This window comes from Azolla caroliniana, unplaced genomic scaffold, assembly GCF_043228905.1.
Source record: "Azolla caroliniana isolate FFs.n. ecotype wild unplaced genomic scaffold, voAzoCaro1.0.p SCAF_6, whole genome shotgun sequence".
In the NCBI taxonomy this organism is placed as follows: domain Eukaryota; kingdom Viridiplantae; phylum Streptophyta; class Polypodiopsida; order Salviniales; family Salviniaceae; genus Azolla; species Azolla caroliniana.
In genome coordinates this window covers 6,203,277-6,213,307 of record NW_028230441.1, presented here as the reverse complement: position 1 = coordinate 6,213,307, position 10,031 = coordinate 6,203,277, and the positions used below count along the sequence as shown (strand labels likewise).

Genomic DNA, 10,031 nt, shown 5'->3' with positions numbered 1-10,031 from the left:
GAAGAGTATAAAATAGAAAACAAGACCAAGACAAAAAAAGAAGAAAGAAAGAAAGAGTTAGAAAATGAGTGAACGGAAGAAGTTCGAACGCACAGTCAACATAAGGAGAGAGAGAGAGAGAGAGAGAGAGAGATCGTGATGCTTTGTTCAATCCATCAATCATCATCATCATCATCAATGAACGAACATGTGCTCCTCCCTCATCCTTCTCTCCGTTTTCCCACACTTTCTTTGTTATAATTAGAATTTAGGGCCTCTTCTCTGCAGCCTCTCTCTCTCTCTCTCTCTCTCTCTCTCTCTGTGTCACTGTGTTTGTCCGTCTCGTCCGTCTCCTCTCTTTCTCCTTCTCTTCTCCTCTCACTTTCCCCTTTCGCTTCATTCTGCACCGACCACCATGTGAGCTCGCTCACTCATTTCCTGTGTTTATAATAATCTCTCTCTCTCTCTCATATATACATATATATATATATATCCGGAGTTATTTAGCTCCATTCCCTCCTTCCTCTCTTCTCTCTCTGTTTTTTTTATCTTCTCCCTCAAGCGATTCATCAATACGGGGCGGGGGAGCTTTGTCAAACTCTTCACCCACCCTTTTCTTCTTCTACCCGTGATTGATCAATAATAATACGGGAGCTCTTTGTCTCTGTATATGTTCTTCTTTTTTTACTCTTCTTCTTCGTCTTCTTTTGCTTCCGAGTTGAGTTTTGTAGGCATACTTTGCAGAGTAATAAGCTTCTTTGACGCTTAATGCAAACGTTTTCTTCAGGAGTAAAATCAGAAAGAAGCTCTGACTTACCTCTGTGCAAGGACTATCGTCCTTTTTCTTTCTTGTCTCCTCCCCAAAAAAAATTTTAAAAAGAGAAGAAAGAAAATAATCACTTTTTCCGAACCTCTGATCTCATCAGCAGTTTTGATGGCTTAGATCTAAATTGCTGGCTGAAACTGGGTGGAGAGAATAAGACTTGCTACTCCCTCCTTCCATGGTCTCAAGGAAATGTTGTCGTTTGAAACTCTGCAGGTCGTATTTCGAGGTCTCATGATCGCTTCCGAATAGGTTTGGAGGGGGGGGGACCATTTGAGAGCTAATTAGGGTTATGTTATTATAAGTCCTGATCAGAGTAGACGATGATGAAGAGCTCCGTATCAAGGAGACAAGCGGTGGTGAGGACCCCTGTAGGAAACAAAACAAAGAGAGGAGCTGAGCTCGAAGGTACGCCCAAAACTCCACGAGCTATGGATACCATTATGTTAATAAGCCCTGCTACGTCTAGATCCACGTCTGTGGAGCGTATGTGTCTTCTTCAAGAAGCTGAGCTCAGTAGCTTCCCGCCCTCTCGAACACGAAGACCCCTCCATTGGAGTGTGAATGCCAAGCAAGGGCTTGCTCTTACTGCTCATCATCGTCAACAAAATCATCTTCTTCACGATGCAGGGATGAACACATCTATTGTATGTCCGTCTGATATGAGCAAGAATGATAAGGATTATTCTCTCGAGAAATCTTCTTCTGTTCAATTGGTCCCTACCACTGCTGAACAGCAGCTTACTGGTTGCTTGCACTCCATTCAAGTTTCTTCTTCGTCTTCTTCTTCTTCGTCTTCTTCTCCTTCTCCTTTATCAATTTCTTCTACTTCTTCGTCTTCTTCCTCCTCCTCTGCTGCTGCTCTGTCCCCGATTTGTTTGAATGCCATTGTCCCTGCTCCTGTGAACGATCAGCAGCAAGGAGATTCCTGCGGTTTTCGACTGAAAAAACAAAATGAGCCACAGATGTTCTACTCCAAACAGCTTGGTAACTTAAAATAACCATATTGAGCTCACTTCTCTTTCTTTCAACCTAAGGTATGATAATCAAGATTGGTTTTGCTGCTGTTTGTTTTCAGGCCCTGAATGGCGAGAGAGTAGCCGAGTCAGCGAGAGAGGTCCACCGAATTTCAGAAGAAATGGTAAGCTTTGTCCTTGGTTTATTTGATCAGAAGAGCTTCATCAGTTTGTCAATTACGTCCTAGTGTTCACATTACGATTGAGCTTATGCAGGAAGGGTTTTTGTTTGGAGCAATGCTGCTTTCGATCAGAATTTACCTGTCAAAACTACAAATGATACTAGCACTGGGAGGGCCGATTCCTGTGGTAGCTGTGATAGCTCTTCCTCATCGAGCTACAATCGACGGCAGGAGATAGATTCTCCTGATGATGCAGAGTCCTGCCCTATGGTGCCTGCAAATGGTCATGACGAAAGGGATCATCAACAGGAAGAAGGGTGCTTCGTAGATAACAGTCCCCATGATCATGTACATCCAACCCTTCAACATTTTGAGGAGACGAGTTTTCTGCAAAACGAGGCTTTTCATGTTATGCGATCTGAAGAAGAAACATGGAAGAACGAACCAAGCCATGTTAGAAGTGTGGAGCCTGCTCATGATAAGTTGGCTATGGACGATGATGTACATGATGGCCCAGCAGCAGAGTTGTTGGATTCAGGCGACAAACTAATGCTAGATGATGGGAATAAAGAAGTAGAAGCAGAAGCAGAAGCAGAAGCTTCGAGTGGGAAGGCTGTATTAATCCAGGAAATCGATGCGGAGATTGAAGTGCTGACATCGAGGCTAACGGAGCTGCAAATGCAGAAGCAGAGATGGGAAGGGGAGTTGAAGAAGAAGAATCATACTATGATGACAAAGAAGAAGACGAAGAGAACAGAGGTGATCGATCATGGAGACATGGCTGAATCTGGAGTAGACCATAATCTAAAAAACGTATCAGTAACCACAACAGATAGCAGCTGTACAGATAGCAACACAGTAGAGCTTTCGCCATTGACGTTGGGATCAGAAGAAACAAAACATGGTGGTGCATCAAAGGTATTGGCAAGCAAGATTTCCAGTGATCGGGTTGTTCAGGTACAGGGATCTTCCACATCTGGCCGCAAGTGGAGCGATGGTGGGGACGAGCAGGACCAGCGAGCCAAGGCTTATAGGCGTTTAAGCCTCAGTACTACTACAGCGGGCGATGGCGGAGCCAAAGTGTTGACGAAGCAGAGAGAGCAACAGAGAATCGCTCTTCAGAATGTGATGCCGAACTCCTGCAGAAGCAGCAATGTCTTGCCCGCCAATCCTAACAGCACTAGCACGCCATCAAGAATTGTGGCCAGTCGCTATAATGCCCGTCGATCCGTCACACCTTCGTCTGTTAAGAACTCAATTTCTTCATCCATTTCTTCTGTTTCTGCAATTCCTAATAAAAAGCGAGACAGGACGACCTGCAGATCCTTCACTTCATCTCCGCCACTGTGCCCCCCACACAGCAGCACCTCTGCAGCTGCCATGGCACTAAGTGCTGCCGCATTGCCGGCGAGCCCTGTAGTGAAGAGAGCCATCACCACTCGCAGCGGTTATCCATCCCGTTCAGGCCTCACCACTCCCGTCAAATCAGCCCCGCCTTCTACTCTGTCAAGCGCTCCATCAATTTGTTCCACTGATCCTCATCTCAGAAACTCGGCATCATCAAGAAAGCAGGCCACTACCTCCAGGAGCAGAAGCTCCTCCTGCCATAGCCAGCAGCAGCAGCTCATTAATTCGGGCCCAAAATCAACCGCTGCGCTGTACCAGTGCCTGGAATCGCTAGTGGAAGATAGCAAGAATTTCTTCAAGCGCATCTCTCCAGTTCGCAGCCGCTCCTCCTCCGCCGTCTCGGTGGCTGCTCCTCCCGGCACCGCAACTGGGGCTGCTACGCCTCAGCTTCCTCCCACTCCTCCCCTGCCCTGCATCTACACGTGCAGGTCTAGTAGCATTACTTCTCCTTTATCTGACGCTTATCATCATCGCAATCAGGATCATGCCGCCTTTGATTCTACTACTTCTTCTTCTTCTTCTGTCAAGAGGCCGGTGGGCCGCGACTCAAGACTCTCTTTCTTCGCGGAGAAGCGATCTCATCATCAGTCCATAACAAAATTGGAGTAGAGAAAGACAAAAATGTAGGGATCGATTGATCGATCAAAATGTAGGGATCATCACGTCCGTCGTCTGTGCGTGCATATATAATACGGAAAGGCTCTAACAACGTTTAAGCTTACATAGAATCCATATCTGATCTTCTCTGTCCGAAGGCGATGGCGCCGCCAATGGCGTCGGCAGAGCAGAGAGTACAGACTACTGAGTGCAATTTTGAAATATATATATATATATAAAATATACTCTGTGATATCATTTATTATGATATAAATGGTTTTGACATTTAGGCTTTTTCTTTAATGGATTAGGAGCAAAATATTGAAGGCGAAAATCGCGTGGTTCTTTTTTTAGTCATAAGGCGAGCCCTTCCAAGGCATCCAGTCAAGTTTTAATCTGACGTTTTAACTGGACTGAATGGACCCTCCTATTTTACGACTTAACTGTCCAGCATAGAAATTACCCCCCAACAAAACAAACCATCTGTATTCTTTTTCGATACTTTTGCTTGTGTTTGACCCTCCTTGTGTCTAACATGTTTGCCCCTAGGCCTTTGTATCAAGAAAGTTATCTCACATGTCACTTGTCGGGGTAGTCATTACTCCCTATGCATCATCTACCTAAAATTTTCACATCTTACCAACATTGTTGTGAAATTGATGGATTAGAGTCCTCGTATTGCAATGACTCATTGGACCCCTCACCATCATCTTATGTTGTTAGAAATCTAGAACTTTGTTGGGTTAGAACTATGATAGTATCCTCTTGGCCTTCCTTACATTTGGAAATAATTCTGATGTTGCTTGCGAGTATAGTTTCTGGAATATTTTGGCATCATACCAAAATTCTTCTAGGACTTATATTATGTGAATGTGGAGTCAATCAAACAGATTCCTTGCATCCATTTTCTTTGAGTGCTCTTTTTTAATTGTTTGATTGTCCTTTCACTCATATTGTTCTAGCGAAAAACAAATGCATTATCCTACGAGTATTGTGAACCATTAGGATTTCTATACCATATTTTCAAAGAAAGGGAGCACTTTGTCAATGCTTGAATTTGAAGTCTGGAGCAATGGGTTTCAAAAGTAAAACCAGATATAAATATGGAAATTTGTATGTATGTATACATGGCAAAGTTCATATAAGGGATTCAATATGTGTGAATCTTTGGATGCATAGCTTTTTGAACAGAGTTGCAAGTGGTTTGAAGGAGATCAAATTGGGGACGAGGAGCAAGCTCGCCCCTTCACTCGGTATCCTTCTCGCTCCCCTCAAATGAAATGGGAGAGCTGAAGGCCGTGTGGATAGTGGAGGAAAATATGTCATAATACTAGCTAATGTAGCTCTAGGGTACACGATCATGAAATGAAACTAACATTGAGCATGGTAAAAGCTAGTAATCATGGATGTTATGCATGCTCGTTTTAGTTTATTCAAACGGAATTGCACGCTTGAGTGTGGTCTGGAACCATCATCATGTACCATTTTTGTATCATGTGTCTTTCAGAAAAGAGAGTAAAAGTAAAAAGAGTTTTACTCATTGAGCAATGAGAATTTAAACTTTACAGAATCTAGCGTTCTCAAAGTGCACGATCATTGTATCTTGATTTGTATTGGTTCACTTATTTTCTTAGTTTGCACTCTAAACCATAAAGCCCATGACAAACGATGCACTAATGTATATCACTACACATGGAATATTATGTATCCTATGACCTTAAAACTTACTCACCTTGCTGCCAAACTTGGACAATGTAGTCAAGATTTAAGATTGTGTAGGTTGAAATAGTAACATTCTCGTAGGATCACGAAATAATGAGATTATAAATTCAAGTGTACGTTGAGATTGCCTTTTAACATTTTCATTATGAGGACATTATTTTCAGTCATATTGTTGTGAAGAAAATGGCAATGGCAATGCCAAACCTCCTTTCCTAAGGGGTGACATAAGAACACGAGTTGTTCTAAAAATAAAAATTGTCAAATATTCTTATCATGAACACAACATCACACCCATTGTATGGGGTTTTAACTCACAACCTTTGCCATGAGACACATTGTATCTTTGCATTACTCATAAGAAACAATAATTTGTCATATAAAGCCACATCAATTTTGCATGTGTGAAATGACAAAGTTCTTTATGAAATATAGTCCAAGCAATCATGGATTAGCAAGTTTGAACCAATGACCATAAGTATCTACCATATATATTATTTCAATTCATAAATCATAAAGGCAAGGCTCCCATATTTTGCTTCCACATGTACTCATGTTACTATTGGCTTCGTACTTGTATGCTACATGATAACATGGACAATTAATTACGTACAAGAAATGAAGGGAAACTATATACGAAGCCCTTGAACATCCTACTTTTGTGTTAATATTTTTGGACAATATTAGATTTATCTAGTGATAATAATTGACAATAAAGAGATTTGTAGTGGAAGCAATTGGTCATATTGGTCTACAGGGCTTTTTACCTCTATTTTCTGATGGTGATGAACAATATATAGGTGTAGAAACAGTATTTTCTGGGCATATCTGCCATGGTAGCCCTGAAAAGATACTTTTGGAAGCAACGCTGAAGGCGATATTTGCATTGAGCAGGACTATGGTGGAGAAGGTGTTGTTTTCTGTAGGTGAAGCTATTTGTATTATATGGGGTGGTCTTCATTAGGCCAAAATCTTGAGCCCAGTGTTGTTGAGACTGTTAGAGTTGCACGAATGTTCAATAGTTTTCTAGTTAATTATGTTGCATTTTTCTTTGTAATACTGGACTTTTTTGTATATTGCCTTTGGCCACTTTATGTTAATACCAATGGAGGATATTTTTTATGGAAAAAAATAAAATAAAATAAAGAGATTTGAAGTCATACGTGTGGGTTTCAACATGACTTATCCCTAAGGTCGATCAACCATTTCTACTTGGCTTATCCTAAAGCCATACGTGTGGGATTGTAACATTTCAATGTCAACCTCAACTTCTACCATGTCCTCCTCGATACATAGACATCCGTTTCTCAAATATTATCTTGCGCAAAATCTCACAACAAAGCATCTACCGTATATTTCATTTGTTCCAATTGATGCACATCCTTAATTATTGACAATTTATGCATGGCCTTTGCATATGTTGATATCAGCCAACACTAGCTCATAATTTGATGTTCATCATGTCTTTTTATTTTTGTCACTTTCAATCCACTACAACAAAATTATCTCATGATAATTTTGTTAATTCTATTGATACAATATTTTTTCATCTCCCACACTTTTGTTCTTTACTTTAGTTAACAATACTATTTACTGAAGAGTGAGGGGGGGGGGGGGGGGGGGAGGTGATAGGCATATGTGTTGTTATTGTAACATAAGTCTACACAGAGACAAGCTCAAGTAAGTGCTTGGAAAGAGCTTCACAATGCGATGGGTCATGCTCAAATATGTGATCGGTTTAGGTAGTAACAATAAAAACAAGGAACTTGTGTTGTCATCCATACACTACTCAAGATGGGTTGTGGGCCTCTAATTCTATTCTTCATCGGCTTTCTTTCTCTTCAAATGAGCCAATTATCGTTTTCTCTCTTGTTCGTGAAAATCTCTTTTATCTTATTCCTATATAACACCACAAATACGAACATCAATTCCTCACAAATAGTTGGGGATATTGCTATAGAAACAATCGTATATGTCTTTGTGTATCCGTATATAAGTGTATATCAAATATGTGTGTAATTTTGTTTTTCTTTATGTATGAGTGAGTGTGTAGGACTATAAATTTTGTTGGTGTGTAAGAGGGCATTTTGAGAAATGCTAGGTTTCCCTTTTCATGGAAAAAGGTCCTTTAGGGAGGAGTGACTATGAAAGGAAGTGGGAAATGATGTGGACACATTACATACTTGTTGGCGTCAGAGACGAGTGGTAGCAACAACAAAGATGATGGCAACAGTTTGTAACAACAACAAGTCCTTGTCGATGTGGTCAATGTCTGCTTCTCCTCTTTACCCTTGTCTTTGCTCCTTCGTTACCATTCATTTTCATGGAGAGTTTTTGCACAAAGGGTTTCAACTTTTGTGTATTAAATCCATGAGGGTAGGGAAGCATGTGTTCATAGACAATCCTCGTGTTTGCATGTTCTCTCAAATTTCATCCTCACAAACATCATAGGTCCCTTACATGCCCTCTTGATTAGCTATCTTGCAACATTCCATTAATCAACGAAGCCTAGGCGCCTTTCTCAAAATCTTGATCCCTGAAAATGAGCATTTTAGGGCTCATTTTATAGCATTTTGGAGCTCCTATGTCGAATAAAGTATTGTAAACTTGAAGTACAATATATATTTCTCCCTCTGCACATCACAACAACACGACAGAACAAAGGCTCTCTCTGTTTGTCTCTCATAAAACCCATCTCATAGATCACAATAGGTTTCTCATGGATGTTGAAAAGAGAGGTCTTTGTCTCTGTCTCATAGATTGCAATTGGTCTCTCGTGGACATTAGAAAGCTCTCTCTCTCTCAACCCAAATTCCCCACCTCTCTATTACTCTATAGATATCTCTTATTTCACTAGATGCCACTATGGAAGTCTCCATTGGGCAACCTTACCAACTAAGGTACATCCATCTAGGCAACTCTCTCTCCACTAAATTCCAATGTGGAATGTAGGGGTTAACCCATGACCACCTCGGCTCCATTGGGCAACCTTACCAACTGAGCTACATCCATTTGGGCAACTCTCTCATCTCTCTCTCTCTCACCACTAAATGCCAATGTGGAATGTAGGGGTTAAACCCATGACCACATGGGCAACCTTACCAACTTAGCTACATCCATTTGGGCAACTCTCTCTCTCTCTCTCTCTCTCTCACCACTAAATGCCAATGTGGAATGTAGGGGTTAAACCCATGACCACCTGGGCAACCTTACCAACTGAGCTACATCCAGCTACATCCATTTGGGCAACTCTCTCTTTATCTCTCTCTCTCTCTTTTATCATAATTAGCTTACCAACTGAGCTACATCCAACTACATCCATTTGGGCAACTCTCTCTCTCTCTCTCTCTCTCTCTCTCTCTCTTATCGTAATTAGCTTACGAACTGAGCTACATCCAGCTACATCCATTTGGGCAACTCTCTCTTTATCTCTCTCTCTCTCTCTTTTATCGTAATTAGCTTACCAACTGAGCTACATCCAGCTACATCCATTTGGGCAACTCTCTCTTTATCTCTCTCTCTCTCTTTTATCGTAATTAGCTTACCAACTGAGCTACATCCAGCTACATCCATTTGGGCAGCTCTCTCTCTCTTTTATCGTAATTAGCTTACGAACTGAGCTACATCCATTTGGGCAACTCTCTCTCTCTCTTATCGTAATTAGCTTACCAACTGAGCTACATCCATTTGGGCAACTCTCTCTTTATCTCTCTCTCTCTCTTTTATCGTAATTAGCTTACCAACTGAGCTACATCCAGCTACATCCATTTGGGCAGCTCTCTCTTTATCTCTCTCTCTCTCTTTTATCGTAATTAGCTTACGAACTGAGCTACATCCAGCTACATCCATTTGGGCAACTCTCTCTCTCTCTCTCTCTCTCTTTTATCGTAATTAGCTTACGAACTGAGCTACATCCAGCTACATCCATTTGGGCAACTCTCTCTCTCTCTCTCTCTCTCTTTTATCGTAATTAGCTTACCAACTGAGCTACATCCAGCTACATCCATTTGGGCAACTCTCTCTCTCTCTCTCTCTCTTTTATCGTAATTAGCTTACCAACTGAGCTACATCCAGCTACATCCATTTGGGCAACTCTCTCTCTCTTTTATCGTAATTAGCTTGAGTTCGAAACCCAATTTCCTCATCTCTCTATTATATACTTCATATATATCTCTATTTCACTAAATGCCACTGTGGAATGTAGGGGTTGAACCCATGACCACCTTGTCTCCATTGGGCAACCTTACCAACTGAGCTACATCCATCTGGGCGCTCTCTCTCTCTCTCTCTCTTTTCTTGAATCCTCCCAATGACCCTCGAGGGCATCACCTACTCAGCATGTACCCTTCTAACATAAAAAGCAAAGTA

At 41.4% G+C, this 10,031-nt stretch overlaps 1 protein-coding gene across 1 annotated transcript; it reads left to right on the top strand.

The window, feature by feature from the left end:
• Nucleotides 1–509: 509 nt before the first annotated feature.
• On the top strand, nt 510–6,627 carry LOC147862841 (uncharacterized). The gene is made up of 4 exons (XM_087321152.1): nt 510–1,789; nt 1,881–1,943; nt 2,035–3,881; nt 6,421–6,627. Exons 1-4 carry the CDS (start codon nt 1,126–1,128, stop codon nt 6,625–6,627), a joined length of 2,781 nt encoding a protein of 926 aa, XP_087177278.1. The 5' UTR covers nt 510–1,125.
• The last annotated feature ends 3,404 nt before the right edge of the window (nt 6,628–10,031 follow it).

Coding starts and splice junctions, on each gene's coding strand:
- LOC147862841 (XM_087321152.1), top strand. CDS start 1,126: ATGATGAAGAGCTCCGTATCAAGGAGACAAGCGGTGGTGAGGACCCCT. Junction 1,790..1,880: donor GTTCTACTCCAAACAGCTTG/GTAACTTAAAAT, acceptor GTTTGTTTTCAG/GCCCTGAATGGCGAGAGAGT. Junction 3,882..6,420: donor CTTCTTCTGTCAAGAGGCCG/GTGGGCCGCGAC, acceptor ATTGGTCTACAG/GGCTTTTTACCTCTATTTTC.